Below are 20,702 nucleotides of genomic sequence, written 5' to 3' on the forward strand. Positions count from 1 at the left end.
GAATTTAGACTTGTAGAGCCAGTACTATGCTTCTGTTAGTAGTTCCCTTTTCCTTGCTGCCCACCAGGTTCTAAAGGTTTTTTTCGCTGTTGTTTTTAAAGAGAGGGCCAGAGAGTGAGAGAATGAGCATGGGGGAGGGGTAGAGGGGGAGAGAATCTTTTTTTTTTTTTTTGTATTTTATTTATTTATTTATTTATTTGTCAGAGCACAAGCAGGGGAAGTGGCAAACAGAGGGAGAAGCAGGCTCCCCGCTGAGCAGGGGCCTCATGGAGGACTCAATCTCAGGATGCTGGGATCATGACTTGAGCCAAAGGCAGATGCTCAACTGACTAATCCAGTGCAGTAACCAGGTGCTCATACCGCATCTTCCACCCTCATTCTCTTGTGGCTTGCATTTCCTAGGAACATGGGAGTGGAGCTGCGGACGCAAACCAGGCAGAAGGCCATGAATCCAACTTCATTGCCCGGCTGGCTTCCCAGAAACAGACCAAGAAAAACACACAGGTCTCTCTCCCTCTTCAAGCTGTGTGGTTTTAAAAAAGCCAGGCTCCGAAGCTTTGCTGTCTCCCCCAATGTGATGGTGGCCACAGCAAGCAGATCAGGACCCTGGGCTTCTTCCCTGTGGGGGAGTGTACACACACACACACACACACACACACGCACACACACCCCTCTCCTCCCTATTCCTGCTATGCAGCCTAAGAGCCACGTGTTGGCTGCTGTTGCCCAGTACTAGCCAGTCTTTTTTCCATTGTCCTTACTCTCTTGTGTTTTAAAAATAAGGTTTTTAAATTATTTATTTATTTATTTATTTATTGCAAGCACAATTGTGAGTAGGGGGAGCAGCAGAGGGAGAGAAAATCCCTAGTGGACTCTATGCCCAGCACAGAGCATGACACAGAGGCTCTATCTCATGACCCATGAGATCATGACCTGAACCAAAAATCAAGAGTCAGATGCTCAACCAACTGAGCCACCCAGGTGCCCCTAAAAATTAGGGCTTTTTTGAGTGAGGTATAATTCATGAACATGAAATGAAGTTCCTATATAAAAAGCAGTCCCCTAAAAAGCTTCCATCTTATTCCTGTCCTCAAGCCACTTAAGAGAAGGTTGGTGCTACTAGTTTTGTCCTGTTTTACATGTATTTTTGCATATGTAGTTTATGTATGGATGTGTGTTTCTTCCTTGCCTTTCAGAAATAAAGTATATCATACTTTATTTGTGTATTTGTGTATAGAGATCTGCCCATTCTTTTTTTAATAGCTGCACTGAATTCTGTTTCTCTGTGGTTGTACCTCATTTAGTAAACCTGCCCCCTGTGGGTGGATGTTAGTCATTTTGCCATTATAGACAAAGCTCTAATGAATTTCCACCTATTTCCCACAGAGTTTCAAGAGGAAACCTGGACAGGCCGACAACGAGCGCTCTGTAGGTGATCACAGTGAGCATGTCCATAAGCGACTTAGGACTGTGGATATGGAGAGCCACAGTGAGCAGGGGCCAGCCCAGCCCCAGGCCCAGCTGGAGGACGCAGATGCATTTGAGCACATTAAAGACGGCAGTGACCCTTACGATGCACAGACGTACGGTATGGTTCAGGGAAGGCTTCTGCTTGCTCACTCAGCTCTCTGTGAGAGTTTCAGCTATTATGACCATATGCCCAGCAGATAAAGAAACTCATCTTAGGAATGGATAATGGCTTTTTTGGAACTATTTTCTCTCTAAGAAGAATTATGCAGGAATGCAATTTGGTTTTGGTATAAAAAGGTATCTGTGGCCAAGTAAAAGTGTTCAGGGTTTTGGGGTCTGGTGTAAGTCTTACATATCCTTGCTAACAATTTGCCACATCCAAACCTAGTGCTAATCTCGGGGTTTCTGAGTATTGGGCATTCCTTCATAGTCACTGTGAGGTCACTCCCTGCAATAGCAAGAGCTGTGAACTAGAAATGTTTGTGTTCTCTTAAGTGAAAAGAGAAAAACTTCACGTACAAAGAGGAGTGGTCAGTCATTACCCAGTCTCTCTTTCTGTTCTCTTGGTGACTTTTTAATATTTTATTCCTAACATGTAAACTGGTGTCAATATATCTATGTTATATCTATGAGCATTGTTTCATATATATATATATATTGATATATTGGTGTTAATATATCTTGTTATATCTATGAGCATTGTTTCAGAGATGATTGTTCTATCATGAATTATTTTCTCCCTGTCTTCACTTTTTAGAAAAACAAAACAGTAATAATAATTGCTACCATGAATTGAGCTCTTGCTTTGTACCAAATACAATTCCAACTATTTGCTAAATGATCATGAAATTTTTCCAATAATCTTATGAGTTACAATATTTCCATCTTATAGATGAGCATACTGAGGCCAAACAAGTTTAAGAACTTGTCCAGGATCACAGAGCTCATCCTCAACATTGGTTTTTCTGTATCCTCTGTTACACTCTTAATCATTATAGGATCTTCACTCATAACTTGGTAATGTAGGATAATTCTGTTAGCTGCTCTGAGTCAGGTGTCCAGCCTGTTTCTTCTGCTTCAGTTTCTTGTAAGAGCAGTAAAAACCTAGCTAAGCGTCTTCTTTTTGTGGTAGAGAATAGGCAGTTACATCAGTAGGTCAGGAGGGCATCCAAGGCACAGAGAAGCCAACCACTGTGTTCATGCCTCATAGCTGGTCAGCGGAGAACCAGCAGGAATAAGGTCTTGGGAGCTTAAAATGACAAACTATACCCACTCTTGATTACTTTGTTCTGCAAAGACCTAGGCTTTCTATGTGTTTGTGTGTGTTACTGGCAGATGTGGCCAGCAAGGAGCAGCAACAGTCTGCAAAAGATTCCAGGGGGGACCAGGAAGAGGAGATAGAGGATACCTTCGTGGACACGGAGGAGGAGGAGCTCCGCACAGCAGATGTGGAGCAGCTGAAGCCAGAGGAGGTTAAGTCAGGGACCACGGCGAGCCCTGGTGAGTACTACAGTGAAGAAATCCCTCCTAAGCTGACTTAGAAAAGTCACTTCTTATGTAGTGTGGCCTGATCTGGTTTGTTCTTTTGCCATCCAAACCCATGGCATAGGTGTTCATTTGCCTATGATAATTCCACTGTAGTTCACTTGGGAGTCAAAAGGTGGAGGAGTGGCGTTGGAGACACTGTCCTTCAAGGAGACCTCAGAAGCCTGAGATTCCGGCAAAAGGCCATCAGTCTTCTTTGAATATGCAGAAAACAAAATAGTACACTTACTTCTTTATAACCAGAAGATACACTCTTGATTATTAGAGAAGGGTTTTCAATTATGTGAAAATATGGAATATATTAGCATAAAATGCAATAAAAATATTTAAAGAAGAAGAAGGGGGAAAATGCATGAGAAAAAATAATGAAACGTCTTACATACAGTTCCATTTCACCATTGACCAAGTGCTATTACTAGGCAATTTATTTAAAAATAAATAAATAAAGGACATGCTTTTAACACCTTAAAAAAACAACTTTACCAGCAGTGGAATAAAAGCAAATTCAAAAGAACTTGCCCAATTCAAAAGCCCTTTTTCCTGCTTTATTCTTCTTCTCTTAGGTTTTAGAATTGTCGACTGCCCAGCCATTATATGGCGGTGGGAATGGCATAGCTCTGATGAAAATTAAGAATCCAGACTTTGCCTCTTCCTCTCGTTATAGGTTGAGGCAAATTATTCATATTTTCCTTGCCTCAGTGTTCTCATTTATAGAATGGAACTATGACTTTATTTTAGTTTTTGTTTTTATCAAAGTTCTATATGCATGTACTTTAAAGAATCACATGGTCCTACAAGGCTTATCGGGGTAAATGGGAATCTCCCTATTTCCCTTTATTGCAGAACAGCTGCCTTCAACGTTGCGGTGGGGAGGAGGGGAGGTTAGGGGAGTCAGAATTGGAAGTGACTGACCCAAAGAGAAGCAACATGTGGAACCCGTATGTAGAAATTTGGAGCATAGTGAAGGAGTAAGGTTTGAGTAATTGTTAGGATAGGCAGGCAATTGTGAAGGCTCACCTCCGTGTAGTTTTATGGTAAGTACAACTCTGCCCTTGTGTACAAATAGGTTTTGATGAGATGGAGGTGGAGACCCAAGCTGTTAAAACGGAAGACCAAGATCCCAGGACCGACCTATCCCATGAGGAGACGGAGAAGGAGAAAGCAGAGAGAAGCCGAGATTCGACCATTCACACAGCCCATCAGTTCCTCATGGACACAGTTTTTCAGGTATGAAAATTTTCACAAATTACTGCTTTAACAAGTTAATAAAATGTAGTTATAAACTGCTTTTAAATTTTTGTTTTTAGAACTTCATGATATATCTGATTGTTTAGAGGTATCTTCCCTTATCAAAGTCTTTAGGAAAACTGTCAGTATGACCTGTTTTCTCTAAACAGGTAACACTGTTCCAGCAGTTCATCCCAGGGTCGTAGTGGGTGGTCTGTCCTGACCTGACCGTGATGGTGGTCTTGTCCTCCAGCCTCAGGCTCTCAGATTTACTCTTCTCATGTCCAGCATCCTTGTGTGAGAAGCCTGTAGGGACAGTTCACAGTTTATGCTGATGGAAGGAGCAAGGATCTTTGGCTTAATGCCTACATTTTAAGAACAGACTTAATGGCGCTTTCCCTAATCGTTTGACTTAATAGAGTCTGGTTAATCAAAGAACATTTTGATATTAATACCTTTGTGGGGTTTTTATTTTGATTTTGCTGGATGGATTTCTTCTAAATGGTAAATTTCCTTTATCTTATGTCTACAAAATGGGAAGCAGTTGTCTGGCATCTTCTGATTGTGCCATTAAATTGCTTAAGCTTTGTGTCTCAGGGGTATGTATTTGTAATTCATACTGCTCAGAAGAAGGCAGCCAGTGGTAATGAGTTGGTGATTTCAACCTAGTCTGCCTCTTATCTGTGGCTTTTTCTCCTTAGCCCTTTTTAAAAGACATCAGTGAGCTAAGACAGGAGCTGGAGAGACAGCTGGAAATGTGGCAGCCGCAAGAATCTGAAAACCCAGAAGAAGTAAGTCACTGGTTTTTTCACAAGATAATCTTGTTTATTTCTGTTTGTTTTGTTTATTTGTTTTGTTTAAAGATATAGCAAGCTTAACAGGTTCTTAGCACCAGTTACCTTTGTACAAGGGACTGAGTGTATGGAGCCTACATCCATCCACTGCTTTCTGCTTACTTTCCCACTCAGCATGTAGCTTAATTAAAACAGAAAAGCTGATGTATTTATTTCCTTGAGTTCCTGTTGCTCACTCTATAATGGATAGAACAGATAGGACAGTGATTGAAAAATGGCACAGGGCGCCTGGGTGGCTCAGTGGGTTAAGCCGCTGCCTTCGGCTCAGGTCATGATCTCAGGGTCCTGGGATCGAGTCCCGCATTGGGCTCTCTGCTCAGCAGAGAGCCTGCTTCCTCCTCTCTCTCTCTCTGCCTGCCTCTCTGCCTACTTGTGATTTCTCTCTGTCAAATAAATAAATAAAATCTTTAAAAAAAAAAAAGAAAAAAAAAAAAAAGAAAAATGGCACAAAATAGGTCTTCCTCAGAGTAGGCCACCTGAACTATTGCTGGCTGACCTAATATGCCAGCACAGATTAACCAGAAGCTTCATTTTTAATTAGAACTCCATTAAGGACTTTGCATCCTCAATTTACTGTCTATATACATGCTAGTCCCTGCTGTCATCATTCCTACTGCAGACCTGTATGCGGGCTCTGCCATAGTTGGAGCGTCGTGTCTAGGGTAGAAGCACACTGTTGAGAGATTTGCACTCATCACTCTTGCTTTTGAAACATAACCCTGAGAGCCACGGTTCCGAGGCTGGATCTGCTGCCACCATCATTACCCGTCCACAGTGCCCCACTCACACGAAGTGCCTTTGTAGATGGTGAGAGTAAACTGTTGAGATGGCTGTAAATTCCATTATTTGCCTTTTTCATCCTTTCTCATTTGGAACCAAGGGTTGTGGTTTCAGTGGAAGAGGGGACGTTTTTAAGGACGGGAACTAGCTGGCGGCTTGCTAAGAGCAGCTCCCAAGTTAGCTTCTGTTGATGAGGTTCATGCAGGTCATTTTCTGCCGCTCTGCCTCAAGCCTCGTCTTGCCCTCATGACTTTGGCTGGCTCCGATGTTCTCTGGATAACTTACTCGTTGTTGTCACAGGAGAAGGCTGCCGCTGAGATGTGGCAGAGTTACTCGGTCTTAACTGCGCCGCTTTCGCAACAGTTGTGTGAGCAGCTTCGTCTCATATTAGAGCCGACCCAGGCAGCCAAGCTCAAGTAAGTCTTCAACCCTGGCCTCACTCACAGTGCCCTGAAAAGATGGCAGTGTCAACCTTTCTATTGAGCTCAACCCCTAGTCACTTAAAGTGCTGGCTTACGATGGCTGTTTGTGCTGCCCAGGCACCGGTATGTCATTGTGTACCCTGTTTCATATTATCGCTAAACACTGAAGTGTCTTTGAAGTTCGGTTGGAATGCAGTTCCTTTGATCCATTAACATCTGATGGGAAAATTGGCTGAGCCTTTGGGTGGCTATATGGGCTCACTGCATGTGTCACTCACCTGGATCTTTTCAAAGATTTTTCCAAACTCAGTTTCTGAACAGAAAAGAGTCCAAGACTTAATAAGTACAAACATATTTTTCTAATTTTTAAAATGTGTCTTAGCTTTCCTGAAAGAACCTAATTACTATTAACCTACATACCCAGTTTTCCTGGCTGCCCTCAGCTCTCAATGGACAAGGTTATGGTTATTTGGTATTATTGGTTATAAAGTATTACAGTGTAATTGTATTTTTTTAAAAAAAGTTATCAGAGGATGAGCAGCTGCTAACCAATCTTGGTCCCATTTGGGTAAATTTAATAGAGGAGACTATCGAACCGGGAAGCGGCTGAACATGCGGAAGGTCATTCCATACATCGCTAGTCAGTTTCGGAAAGACAAGATTTGGCTTCGAAGGACCAAACCCAGTAAACGCCAGTATCAGATTTGTTTGGCCATTGATGACTCTTCTAGCATGGTAGACAACCATACCAAACAGGTAAGGAACCCCAGAGCTGGTTTAATGAGTAATTGACAGCAAGCCATGCTCCCTGGCCACCCAGAAGTTTTAAATATGTCTGGCCGAAAGCACTTTGAAAATACCAATTACCTATCTGAGAATTTGGTACCGTGCTTGAGAAGACCTAAAATTTTTAAAAGAAGTCAAAAGGGCGGTTTCAGAATGTCTCAAATAATTTGGTCCCTTACTGTTGGAGGCCTCTTAAGTTGTGTTGTTTTTAACCTTGCTGTGTTCCTGTCTAGCTCCAGAAGAATAATTCTGACCATGTTTATTTTCCACAAAATGCAGTGTACTATTAAACTATTTTTTATGACCTTGCACAACATAATATCTGAATATCATTTTTAAAGAGTTCAGCGTACATCTCTTTAAGTCTGAAATTATCTGGAGTTAGTGCTCTGTTAGTATTCATAAGATTTAAGACCCTGAATGGAATTACTTAGGCTACCACCGTATGGCCACTGAAAAGGGGTGTTTTTTGCAGTGATGCTATTACCTATTGTGAACCAGTGAGCAACCTACATCTCTAGCAACCTACGCTCTGTAGAGAAAGAGTGTGACCTGTGAACCCAGGTTAGGTCCAAGTTCCTCACTTTTTACCTCATGACATTTGATTAGTTTATTTCCTTCTTATGTGTCAGTTTCATCTTATGAAAAATGAGAATTGTAACAGAACCTCATACAGAGTTGTGAAAAATAAATGAAATATGTACTTAGCACTTGATATGTTTGACTAAGTGTTAGTTGCTACAAGTATCAATAGAGATTACTTCTTATGTAGTGCCCCCACCCTGGGGAAATTGCTAAAAATTTTATGGACCTAACCTCTTAGGACCACATTTATTAGATGATGTCTAGAGCAGACCTTCACTACTAGCGTAATGGATTCTGGGTTTAGGATTTGTGCTATTAGCCCCAGTCTGTGGCCACTTGGCCTTAACAGTGGCCTCTGGGTTGATCGTGAATAGCCATGTTGATGTTCCCTGTGGGCCAGACAAAAATACTATTTTCTGTGGGACTCTTGGGATAAAAAAGGTTGAGAGGCACCAGAAGATATTCTGATTCTGTCAACCTAAGCTTAACTCTCTATTTCATAGCTGGCATTTGAATCTTTGGCTGTGATTGGAAACGCTCTAACCCTCCTAGAAGTGGGTCAGATTGCCGTGTGCAGGTAAGTGTGCCTTCTAATCCCAGTGGGAAAATCAACCTCCTTTTGTTATGTTGGTCATTCCAAAAGATAATTCCCATTGTATTTGGCTTTTCTCTCTGTAGTTTTGGAGAGTCTGTAAAGCTGTTACATCCATTCCATGAACAGTTCAGTGATTCTTCAGGGTCCCAGATTCTGCGACTCTGCAAATTCCAACAAAAGAAAACCAAGATTGCTCAGGTATGCTGACGACATCAGTGTCCTCTGCACAGGCATTCTTAAGTGTGGGAAGAGACGTAATTTTTATTTTTTAGTTAAAAAAATTTTTTTTAAGGTTTTATTCATTCCTGTGAGAATGATAGCACAAGTTGGGGGAATGGGGAGAGGGAGAGGGAGAAGCAGATTTCCCGCTGAGCAGAGAGCCTAATTCAGGACTCGGTCGGAGGACCTGGAGATCATGACTTAAGCCGAAGACATATGCTTAACTGACTGACTGAGCCACCCAGGTGCCTTAGAGACATAATTTTTAGCACTCTCTCCTCCCCAGTATGATTTTAGAACAGGTAAAATCTCCAGTGGAGAACAGTTCTAAACGTCAGCCTAAGCACCACTGGAATAGAAACTTCCTTGGCAACCTATTAGCAAACAGGTGTGACTTCTTTTTCTCAGTTACTCAAAGATTGACATTGTGTCACTAATTTTTTTGGCTCCCTAGTTTTTGAGAGGTTTAGAACTTTGGCAAAAATAAACCATCTTCCCATGCCCTTAATTGGGCCAATTTCTCTCTCCTATTTAATTTAGCCTAAAGAAAAAAAGATATAAAAAATAGCCAATGACTTACTCAGTTCAAAACACAGCATAGGATGATAATTCTGTCCTCTCCATGTCTGCCCTGATTTAGCCTACTTTCTTTATGTTGCACTAGACATTAGTTATTTTCTTCTGAAAGGAGACAGCTGTTTCAGTAGTGATGACTTATCTTTACCCCTCAGGGGAAGTATCTTTTCCTCAGGGGTGTGTTATAGAACACTAGTGGTGTGTATGCCAGAGATGCAGGTCTGTGCTGAGAGCTCCGGAACCCAAGGATAGATGCCAGCAGTGCAAGGATCGTCTGTTCCTAGTACAGGTGGCTGGAAGGGGCCTTGTCATTGCCTCTAGATCTGAAAGGTTACTTGATCATAACTTAAGAGTTAGGAGGAATTTCAGTCTCGGTGACAATGGGAAGAGAGTTTCAGTGGTTTAATAACAGCCCATCTCTGGTTCTGCTTTAGTTTCTCGAGGCCGTAGCCAGCATGTTTGCAGCTGCTCAGCAGCCCTCACAGAACGCCGGTCCAGGTGAGCTGCGATTCTTCGTCTTTACCAACACAGTGCCTTTCTTTTGCGTGTATTCACAAGCTGCTTGCTCCCTCGCCCTGTACCCATGACCATCTCTTAAAGTGTATGCTCTCAAGGAGAAGGTAAGCAGGAGCTGGAGAGGTGTGAGGCATTCATGTAATTTTGTACTCAACCATTTATCCATCCAGAAATTTTTATTGAACCCCCTACCCAAGAGGCTTATAACCAATGGAGGAATAGATATGAATTAATTATAGTTGACCCTTGAACAATGTGGGAGGCGCCAGTTAGGAGCACCAACCCCCTGCACAGTGGAAAACCCATATGTAACTTTTGACCCCTCAAAAACTTAGCTACTAAGAGCCTACTGTTGACCAGAAGCCTTTATTGATAACATACAAAGTTAATTAGCAATTGTGCATATTATATGTATTTTATACTGTAGTTTTTGTAAAGATTTTATTTATCCATTTGAGAGAGAGTGAGCGAAGAGTGGGGAGGAGCAGAGGGAGAGAGAGAAGCAGACTTTCTGCTGAGCAGGAAGCCCAGTGCGGGGCTCGATCCCAGGACTGGGAAATCATGACCTGAGCTAAAGGCAGGTGCTTAGCCGACTGAGCCACCCAGCCGCCCTAATACTGTATTCTTACGATAAAGTAAGCTAGAGAAAAATGTTAAGGAAATCATAGGGAAGAGAAAATATATATGTAGTACCTACCGTAAGATACCTGCATGTAAGTGGGCCTATCCTCACAGTACAGACCTGTGGTGTTCAAGGGTTAACTGTTCTTCGTTGTGAACTGGTATATATATATATATATACACTTAGTAGAGTTCAGAGTTTTGAAGGTGGAGCAAGGCGTATGGAATTTAGTATAAAGAACATTCTGTAATATTTTACTGACAGAAGCAGAGGAGGACATAATGCAGAAACCAGCTAATCCAGCAGTGATTGTCTTAGGGCTTGGAATACCCCAATTCTTCTTCAGCTTGTTCTGAAATCTCTCAGTCGTGATTATATCGTGGAGAACCTTCTCGTGTAAAGCAAGTCTCTAACACCTCTCGACACCTTCTGAACGTCCTTGACAGAGAAAGACTGCCTGCTCTCAAGCATTATTGTCTTTCATTGGAAACAGCTTTTTCTTTCTTTTTTTTTTTTTAAAGATTTTATTTATTTGAGAGAGAACACAAGCAGGGGAAGGAGCAGAGGGAGGGGCGGGGAAGCAGACTTCATTCTGAGTAGGGAGCCTGATTCGGGGCTTGATCACAGGACTCCAGGGTCATGACTTGAGCCGAAGGCAGATGCTTAATTGACTGAGTCACCCAGGCTCCCCAAAGAGTTAAAATTTTTTTAAGCGCTTTTATTCGTGATTTATTTTAATGGCCCCCTCCATTTAAGTTTTCATTTAAATGGGTCAAGAAGAGAAAAATATACAAATTAGTTACAAGAAATTTGAAAGACCATTTCCAGGTTCCTGATTTGGGCACTTTCATCTACTGGCCTACTCAGTACTTTTGAGGTGTTGCAAGAGGCAGAGGGAGAGAGCGTCTTAAGCAGGCTCCACATCAAGCACAGAGCCAAACATGGGGCTCAGTCTCACGAACCCCAGATGATAATCTTAGCTGAAGAGTTGGATGCCTCATCGACTGAGCCTCTCAGGCACCCCTACTTTATAACCATAAATATGTTTTAATTCTCCTATGTTGCTATACAATGAAATTGACATAATGTGACAGAGACATTGTTTTATTGGCTGAAGCTGCATAGGTCTTTTGCAGCCTTATGTCTGACTGGGGCATCTGAAGTAATGTCCCTTTTGCCTATGTCCAGGATTCATCAGTTTCAGACATCTGTTTGGTTAATAGTACAGAGAAAGCCTACACTAGCATGTCTTCAAGTCTGTTTGGGTTGTTAAAAGTACGATTTTTGTTTTGTTCCCTTTTTCCTTTCCTGCTATGTTCTACTCTAGAAACTGCACAGCTCCTCCTGGTGGTCTCTGATGGACGTGGCCTTTTCCTCGAAGGCAAGGACAGAGTCTTAGCGGCAGTCCAGGCTGCCCGGAATGCTAACATCTTTGTCATTTTTGTTGTACTGGACAATCCCAGTTCCCGGGTGAGTGACCACTAAAAGTTGCTTTATCTGGGGACAAAGTGGGGATTCCCTTCAATCTGTTCTATCTGAAATCTGTCATAGCTCCTACTGATGTTCTGTCATATGATATTAGTTTTTTGTGAATAACCCAGTGAGGGCGGGGGTCATTATTCCCACTTCCAGTGAAGGCCAGAAACACAGACTATAGGTAACGAGTAGGAAAACCAGAATTCAGACAGATTCCAGAGACCACCCTCCTAACCACTTGCTATGCCAACTCCTGCTCTTGTGTCATCTTTGCCCTCCGCAGAGTGTCCTTGCAGGCAGCCTTGCAGCCTTGATAACGTTCTTGCCCACTTGAAACTGTAGACCGGCCCATTCCTGTTCCTTGGATCCCAGCAGTGCCCTTCTCAGAGCAGGATGCAGCGGGGCTCAGTGAAAGATGATCACAGGGCAGTTCTGTTCCAGGGACAGCACTGTCTCTGCAAGCCACATTAGGGCCAGGATAACAAGTGGGAAGACTTACCGTGAATCACTCCAAATAGTAAATGAGATAATACCCTTATAGGAAAATGGGATTTTCTTTTCTGCCCTTTACCCTCCCTTTCAGTGTTACGTCTCCTGGAAAAGGTGCGCAGAAAGGGATCTGCCTCCTCAATAGTTCTAAAAGTTGTTTCTTAATAATCAAACTTAATTTTTTTTTAAAAAGTAAAAAATAAAAATAAAAAGCTAGGCAATAAAAGCTTTAGCAGACTTGATATAGGAGACCTAAAGATCGTTAGTGAAAGAGATCAGGGAAGAACTAGTTAAGGTTACCGTTTTATTAATTTCAAAATGTTTTCTGTTGACAGGATTCTATCTTGGACATTAAAGTGCCAATATTTAAAGGACCCGGAGAGATGCCCGAAATCCGATCCTACATGGAAGAGTTCCCATTCCCCTTCTATATCATTCTTCGTGATGTGAATGCGCTCCCTGAGACGCTCAGCGATGCTCTGAGGCAGTGGTTTGAGTTGGTGGCAGCCTCCGACCACCCATAGAGAAGGAACACAGTCTCAAATGAGACTAAACCATGGTCAGACTGCGGCGCCTTTGGCCAGGTGCTCCCTCTTTTGGACAAGTGCTTCTGAACTCGCAGCTCTAAAATACGCTTTTTATCTTAAATCTGTCTGATTTATAAAAATTCACCTAATAATGACAAAGTTTGAGTACAATCTACATTTTGTTTTACACTGTGCTTTCTGAGCTAGAGAGAGCCTGGGCCATCTGCATTGCCTGGGCTCCAGCTGTCACAGTGAAGGAACTTCAGTGGTTGTGTCTGGTCTTGGAAGGCCCAGCCTAAGAGGAGGCCTGGGCCCAGCTACTTTTGCTCCTCACAGGACCCCTGAACACCTACCTGGAGAAGCTGCTAGGAGAATGGGACGATTCCAGTCCTTCGGACAAAGGACTAAAGGCAGCTGCCCTTTTGACCCTGCTCTAAGGTTCCACCTTCAAGCCCACAGTGTGTATTGTTGTGCTGCCAAAAGACACTGAGCGGCCCCTTTCTAGAGTCCTGAGGGTGTGTGTTTTCTCACTGCGTTTCATGTGACAGGAACTGCCTTCTCTTTGAGGGTAGGAACGTTGGGGTATATGTGTTCTTCCTGGATGGTATAAAAATGAAGTGGCTTTTCTGTTGTCCTTCACGTTTGCTGCTTCGGGAGACTATGCAATGATGGAAAGCTGATTGTCCCTTAGGTATCTCATTCTCTCTGTGCCACAGTCCCTGTTATTGTATTTATTTCTTTATTTTATTTTTTCCGTAGCAATTAAGGGGAAGAATCATTCCTCCACTGCTTTTAAACTGGACTGAGCCAGCCCCATTCTGGAAAAGAAATGCTGTATTTAGAAAAACTAAGCAGCTACATTTCTTTTCCCCAGTCATAATACATCAATGTTTTTTAGACGGTTTTTACTTGGTCAGAAAGCACTGCTTGAATACTTGAAATTATGTGCTGTGTTCTATTTAAGTTGTTGGAATGTTCTTTTGTAGACAACATGCCCTGATATAATTGTCTATCTCCACATTTGTTTTCAAGTTACACTGTGAAGTTTACCACACTTTGAGGTGGTCATCAAAGACAAATTGCTTGTTGTTTAACCAAGTGTCCTAAAGCATGTACCTGAGGTTATATCATTTTTTATTCTAAAAAGCTATGCAGCTTATATTCTGAAGATTATTAAATATATACCACTGTTGATATAACTTGTGACCCTTCTGAATGGGAACATGACAGGTGTGTAAAAGGTACGCTAGGGGACGATCTTGCCTGCTCCATCAGTCGGCTGTCCCTGGCTTACACTGGGCTGCCCTGGCCCGCACAAGGTCCATGGCTTACTGCCACAAGGGTCTCTCATTTGTGTCTCATGTCCACAGTGGCTGAGCTGCCACGTGCTGGCCTCGTGGCAGAGGAAAAGGTAAGTTGGTGAAAAACACACTGGCTTGCGAAGATGTTGCTCCAGATGACATGTTTGTTCCACTCACATTTCATTGGCCGTAGCCCTCTGTGATGGGTCAGGTAGGGAAAGATACCACCATTCTGACCAGGATGTGGTCTACCACATCTACCTTGTGGTAGGTAAGCTGGAGCTTCCCAGCAGGTACCCAAGAGTATTCTTTTCAGCTTGTGCTGTGATGGGAAAGGGGAGGGAAAGGATACAAAAGATTCTCAAGAAACTACTGGGTGTTGGTCCTGCCAAATAATAAAATATTCTAGGGTTACATGACATAACCCCAAACAATTTGTTCAGACCCTAAAAAAACTACCTTAATGGGCAAAGCCCAAGAAGAAAGATTTAATAAATGTTGTCAAAATTAGTGTAGCAATTGGAAAAAAGTTAGACATCCACATCAAGCCATAAAGCAAACTAGGTGGAGTAAATATTTTAAAAGTTAACAATGAAGACAATAATGTAGGATTGCAAAGCTCTTTAGGGGAGAAACTGAAATTGAAAGCCTCAAAAGAAAAATACATTACTTATATAGAAACTTTGTAAAGCTAATATAAAAACTTTTCTTAAAGAACAGGCAAACAAGACATACAAAATTAGAATACAAACCTTGATTACCGTAACTGGACCAGTCATGAGAATTCACAAAGTGGGTGGCAAGGGCTATTTCATGTATTTTTATAAGAATTGTTATTGCCAACTAGACAAAACTTCAAAAAGTAGGCATAGTTAGCATCACCCATACAGTACCTGGTAATGTTCAAGAAAGGTAAGCATTGGGAGTGTATGTGGCAGGTCCTGTTCTCAGTGCATTATGCCCAATGCAACTGTGAGGTAGATTGCATTTCACTTTGCAGATGAGGAAGGAGGCCAGGAGAGGGTGAGGTTGCTGAAACGACACAACTAGGAAGAAGGAACACCAAAGGATTCCAGCAAGTGGGCAATCAAGTAAATGCTCAGTAAATGGGTAACCAAATGAACATTTTTGGCTGCAATTCAGAAAATTCTACTTGACAAACTATAGCAAAGATTCACCAACCCTACGTACTTACATAAATTAAGGGCATGTGTGTGTTGGGAGGATAAAACAATTATGAGGAAATAAAAGCTTAAGTTGTGGGGACATTCAGTTCCTCATTACTAGTGATACAAAATTGTTATAACTACAATGGAGCAGCTATTTAAAACCTCAGAATTAATGAGAAAATTAATAAAGGGAAACTTCATTGAAGTAGAGTTGGGAGACTAGAAAGGAAAGCTGGACCAACCACTCAGTGTCCTTTCCAGGAAGAGTGATGAATGACACAGACGTGCCAGTTATAGGTCCCAGCAGGTCAACAGTTAAGAAACAATTACAGGCCCCAAGAGGGAAAAAGATGAGAGGTGCAGTGTGCAAGAAATCAGCTACCCTTGCAACTAACTCCATGAAAAATCATCTTGCTTTTTCCCAGTGGACTTTTCAAAACAACCGCTTCTCAACTGCCATTTCTGTAAAATAAGTTCCTCTCCTTTATCAGACTGGCCTGTAGTTTTTCCATAGCTTGCATGTCCCCAACTGCAATTCTCTATTCCCAAGTAAACCCGCTTTTGTTGGTAAAATAACCAACAAATGTTAAGTTCTGTTAAGAACATAACTAATGGCAACCACGAAGATGCCACCATGAGGGAAATGGTTGCAAACAAATGACCAGGATGAAAGCAAGGAAAAAAAGACAAAAGAACAGGACACAAACATTAAACATTAAAAATTTTATTTCGAACTATGCAAATGTAAAAAGTTCAATGGGAATACACGGTTTCACCCCTCACTAACTTAACCAGTGCCAGGAACTGGGCCAGTTGCCTTACCCTTCCTATTATCACAACTTTGTGACGCAAGAACTGCTATCCCCCTCGCAACCCCCAGAAAGTGTATTCTAGGACAAAACTGCCCAAAGCTTTATAGCTTCAGTTCAAACAGACTAAGTGATTCTGCGGCCAACTGTAACCAGCCGCCGGTCTCCGGGGAAACCAGGCTAGCCCCGCCCCTGGTTACGCGCCCACTTCCGCTCCTGCGCACTGGAGTTCTACGGAGACCGGTGCTACCTGGAGGAAATGGCTCCTTCCCGCTTACCCCCGGCGACACTAACGTTAAAGCAGGTAGCGCCCGTTTTTGTCAGCCTTGTAGGGCAGCTTTCCTTGATCTGATCTCCGTTATCCACCCCACTTTGCGGAGTGGGTCGCGGGGGCGGGACTTCCCGGTGCGGAAGCCCGCTGTGGGGGTGCGGAGGAGGGAGCTGCCCTCTGGCCCTGGCTGGGTTCGTGAGGAGGGCGGGCTGTGGAGATCTTGGAACTTGGATGCCTCGGCCACGGTGAAGCCTGAGAGCTATGGTAAAGAGTGAGATCGCCAAAGAATTTTAACTGCGTTGGTTTAAAAAAAAAAAAAAAGTGCTTTACTGTCGTTACAGCCTCTAGTAACTGGTAGTCTCTTCTCTGCTCAGTGGTCATCTCTTGATGTTAAGGGTTCTGAGGTTTGACAAAAGTAAGCAAAAAGCCCAAATACACTCTCGGCCTTTTTCTTAAAAGGGAAGTTTTTCGTTGTCCTTTTCAAAACTGAGGACCGAAGAGAAGTCATCTCTTTTGTTTGGTTTCCCAAAGTACAGCCCTCTGGGCTGTAGAGTTTGCGGTTGTCATTGGCATTTCTCCTCCTCCTCTCTACAGTTCATGAGAAGGCAACAAGTTCTCCTTCTCTACAGAAGGATTTTGCAAGCAATTCGGGAAGTTCCAAATGACTCTGACCGCAAATACCTGAAGGACTGGGCAAGGGAAGAATTCAAAAGAAATAAAAGTGCCACTGAAGAGGTGAGAACAAGATCATGGTGAGGTCAAGCCCTGACCGTTTTGTGTTAGTTGAATTTTTTTTTTTTAAGTTTAATAGACATTTTGGAATATAAGGATCATGGAGATGTATCTACATCTTCATCATTCCTTTTAATGTTACCAATTTTCCACTCAAATGATATTTGAAATTTTATGATCTTTACAGTATCATCACCTAACTTTTCTGTTAAATCAGATCTACATACACACACGTGAAAAGATTGTAGATAAGACAGCATGATGGTTTGGGAAGTATGATGACTGGGGTTTATGAAAGCATGCCAAGCACTGTGCAGTTTGGGGTTTTCCTAATACACAGTGGCTCCAGTTCTCTGTGTTGGTCCCTAACAAATGAAATGATAGAGCTGTACCTAGTGTAACCAAGTAAAATAGTGACCAGCTTTCACTTTCTTCTACAGGACACAATCCGGATGATGATTACTCAAGGCAATATGCAGCTCAAAGAGTTAGAAAAAACCCTTGCTTTGGCAAAATCTTAACTGTAGCATTATTCTGAAAGACTGAATTTCAGAGTTTCCATGTGTATCGTTGAGCTGACTAGACTCAATGATGGGCAACCTAAAAGCAAGTCAAACTGTTCAGTACCTGGGAGAATATCAGAATACAGAGCACGGCATGTCAGAGCAAACAAAAGCACATCAGAACAATCGCCTTAACATTGAAAAACATACCCTTGAACATGTTTTTGCAAATGTTTTTGGATATGTCAGCAATTCAAGTAGCAATTCAAGTGGTCAGCACTTAAAATCCTCAACATCATTAACCCTCTGGGAAATGCAAATTAAAAACCACACTGAAACAGTAACTACCTCCACTGGAATAACTATAACTAAAACAGTTAGTAGCAAATATTGATAAAGATGTAGGGAAATTGGACCCCTCATATGTGCTGTGGGAAGATCAAATGGCACAGCCACTCTGGAAAACAGACTGTCAGTTGCTTCAAAGATTAAGTTACCACACAAGTCAGCAGTTTCTTCCTAGGTTTATAACCAAGAGAACTGAAAATCTTTCTATAAAAAACTTGTACGGGAATATTCATGGCAGCATTATTCATAATAGCCAAGAAGTAGAAGCAATCCAGAGGCCCATCAACTAAGAAACGATTAAATACGATGTCTGTAGAATATTATTTAGCAATAAAAAGGAATGAAGTACTGATAACATGTCTGCTACACATGGATGAACCTGAGACCAGTCACAAGTGATCACATGTTGTACGATTCCATTTATATGAAGTATCTAAAATAGGAAGAAATAGTTGGTTGCCCTAGGCTGTGTGGATAGCATGGCAAGTAATTGCTAATGGATATGGGGTTTCTTTTCTGAGTGATGAAAACATTCTAAAGTTACAGTGGGGCTCCTGGTTGCATAACTCTGATTATACTAAAGTCCATTGAATCGTATATTTTGCATGTATGATATATGAGTTATACTTCAGTAAAGGTTTTACGGATTTTTTGGCTGATGTAGAATTGACATAGAATACTGTGTAAGTCAATATTTTAAGAAACATACTGTATGAGATGTATGGAAGTATACTGACCTCAGGAGATGCCCTGGACCTTTCTTGAAAAAATCCTGCATTACTGAGGGTTGTTGAGGTAGGTTCCTCAGATGGGTCATGATCCGGTCATCCAAGGATTCTCTGAAAACATCATCACTGGGAATATATATCTTTTTTGGAAAGAAGAGAGACAGAAGCTTTAATGAACACATTGAGGCACTTACTAAAAAGAAGAGGCAACAACATCGGGATGAAACTAATGGCAATTACCTCAGCATCCGCATAGAAGTGAGACTGTAAGGGAAGATCCTTGGTGCATTAGGTTATTCTCCAGTGACAGGAAAAGAAAGTTTGCAGAATACATTGGAGATGAGAAGTTGACCTGAGGATACTCTGACCAAATAATGTGCAACAGTTAATTTAGTGAAAGTGAGAGCTTATGGAAGAGGCGGGATTGGCAGTCCCTACAGACCGATGTCCTCTGTTCTTTTACAGAACAGATTTAAAAAGGTAATCCCAGAATCTGACCAGCACCTGAAAAATGTAGGAGAAATTCTGCAGAATGATAAATGGTTACCTAGTACTGGACTGCACACCAGAGGGAGAGAGAGGCAGAAGGAGGCGTTCATCCATGACCTGCCTGCATTGCCAGGCTCCACCCACCCAGCCCACAGGCTCAGCTCACAAGATAAAATAATTCTGAATGTTCTTCAGCCAGGTTATCTAATTCAAAATGCATGAGCTAATTATCAGATTTGTACATAGCCTTGCATCAGTCAAGCTATTGCCAAGCCATCTGATGGGCAGAAGCCTTTGTGAACAGTCTGTGAACAGAAAGCACTTTCCTTCTTGCAGCATGATATACCTGATCAAGTATAGGCAATTTCTAGTAAGTCTAAAATCTTGACACTACAAATCACCTTTTCATGAGGTGTAGAAGTCAGTGACTTGGTGACATTCTTCCTAGCAGTGGTATATGTCAAAGATATAAGAGCATTTGTGGTTTAAGTTTGTAAGATGCAATTAACAGATGCCAAGAAAACAGAACTTGGGATTTGTTTTGTTTTTTTAAATTGGGTGAAACACTACAAAATTGAATTTTCATTTTCCAGAGGCTAAGATTATTATAACCTTTAATAATGGACAGCGTTTGAGCACTAAATAAATCTTAGGCTAAACAACAGTTTCTCCTCCCCTATGAAACCATGCTCATTAAGATGGCCAGGTTCTAACTCCTGGTAGAACACATTCTATTTAGCATCTTTGTCAGTGTTCTGGCTTAGACAACAAATTACCCTTCTGGGTTTTCCCTCTGAACTGTACTTGTACGGGAGCACCTGGGTGGCTGAGTCGGTTAAGCATCTCAGTTTTGGCTCAGGTCATGATCTCAGCATCATGAGATTGAGCCCTGCCTCAGGCCCTGTGTTGGGCCTGGAGCCTGTTTAAGAGTCTCCCTCCCTCATTCCCTACCCACCCTCTAAAACAAAACAACCCCACAACTATACTCTTATCTGATTGTTGGAAGTCTTGTTCCTGAAATTTAAGGTACTTGTTCAGTTTATGTATTTGAACTACAATAAGTCAAATCTTTATATTAAGATTTTTTTTTAAGATTTTATTTATTTATTTGACAGAGCTCACAAGTAGGCAGAGAGGGAGGCAGAGAGAGGGGGAAGCAGGCTCCCCGCTGAGCAGAGAACCCCATGCGGGGCTCGATCCCAGGACCCTGGGATCATGACCTGGGCCGAAGGTAGAGGCTTAACCCACTAAGCTATCCAGGTGCCCCTATATTAAGATTTTTTAAATATCAAAGCTTTCGAGCATAAGGGTAATAAGTAGCTAGGGCTATCATCTAGCATCCTGAGTATCCCTGCGTCATTACCTCCTTTGAAGTGTACCATCAGGTTGAAAATTTCTAAACTCAGCACAGGCCTTGCTATGGGTGGGCCTATAGAGGCCGTTCTCCTATTTGAGAAAAGCAGCATATTCTCTGGTGTTTATATTATGGGAGTCACACAAGCAGACACTCAGGAGAGGCTGAGGCCCACACTTACCTAAATGTTCTTGTACAGAAGAAAAATGCTAGTCAAACAACAGAGGGAAACAGCTTACATCTACTGTGGAAAAAAACTGGGATTATGTAGAGTAATTCTGTCCAAGCAGAATCAAAAACAAACTGTCA

The 20,702-nt window shown here is 42.1% G+C and overlaps 2 protein-coding genes across 3 annotated transcripts in view; both read left to right on the forward strand.

The window, feature by feature from the left end:
* MDN1 (midasin AAA ATPase 1) overlaps positions 1-13,888 on the forward strand; it is a 172,411-nt gene extending 158,523 nt beyond the window's left edge. For both annotated transcript variants that reach the window (XM_059177084.1, XM_059177085.1), the window contains exons 91-102: positions 403-504; positions 1,387-1,588; positions 2,806-2,970; positions 4,082-4,242; positions 4,944-5,033; positions 6,177-6,292; positions 6,880-7,054; positions 8,173-8,246; positions 8,348-8,462; positions 9,494-9,557; positions 11,525-11,667; positions 12,498-13,888. In XM_059177084.1, the coding sequence (XP_059033067.1) occupies positions 403-504; positions 1,387-1,588; positions 2,806-2,970; positions 4,082-4,242; positions 4,944-5,033; positions 6,177-6,292; positions 6,880-7,054; positions 8,173-8,246; positions 8,348-8,462; positions 9,494-9,557; positions 11,525-11,667; positions 12,498-12,686 (1,596 nt within the window). In that variant the 3' untranslated portion in view covers positions 12,687-13,888. The remainder of the gene's footprint in view (positions 1-402; positions 505-1,386; positions 1,589-2,805; positions 2,971-4,081; positions 4,243-4,943; positions 5,034-6,176; positions 6,293-6,879; positions 7,055-8,172; positions 8,247-8,347; positions 8,463-9,493; positions 9,558-11,524; positions 11,668-12,497) is intronic.
* Positions 13,889-16,159: 2,271 nt separating this feature from the next.
* On the forward strand, positions 16,160-17,745 carry LYRM2 (LYR motif containing 2). Its single transcript, XM_059177087.1, has 3 exons — positions 16,160-16,272; positions 16,834-16,974; positions 17,412-17,745. Exons 1-3 carry the CDS (start codon positions 16,228-16,230, stop codon positions 17,490-17,492), a joined length of 267 nt encoding a protein of 88 aa, XP_059033070.1. The 5' UTR covers positions 16,160-16,227; the 3' UTR covers positions 17,493-17,745.
* Positions 17,746-20,702: the final 2,957 nt, after the last annotated feature.

The sequence above is a fragment of the Mustela lutreola genome, chromosome 6, assembly GCF_030435805.1.
Source record: "Mustela lutreola isolate mMusLut2 chromosome 6, mMusLut2.pri, whole genome shotgun sequence".
NCBI lineage: Eukaryota > Metazoa > Chordata > Mammalia > Carnivora > Mustelidae > Mustela > Mustela lutreola.

Bases quoted from the DNA above. Each gene is read 5' to 3' on its own strand.
- LYRM2 (XM_059177087.1), top strand. From the start codon at position 16,228: ATGGCTCCTTCCCGCTTACCCCCGGCGACACTAACGTTAAAGCAG. The intron at 16,273-16,833 runs GTAGCGCCCGTT...TCCTCTCTACAG, and splicing joins CGACACTAACGTTAAAGCAG to TTCATGAGAAGGCAACAAGT. The intron at 16,975-17,411 runs GTGAGAACAAGA...TTTCTTCTACAG, and splicing joins ATAAAAGTGCCACTGAAGAG to GACACAATCCGGATGATGAT.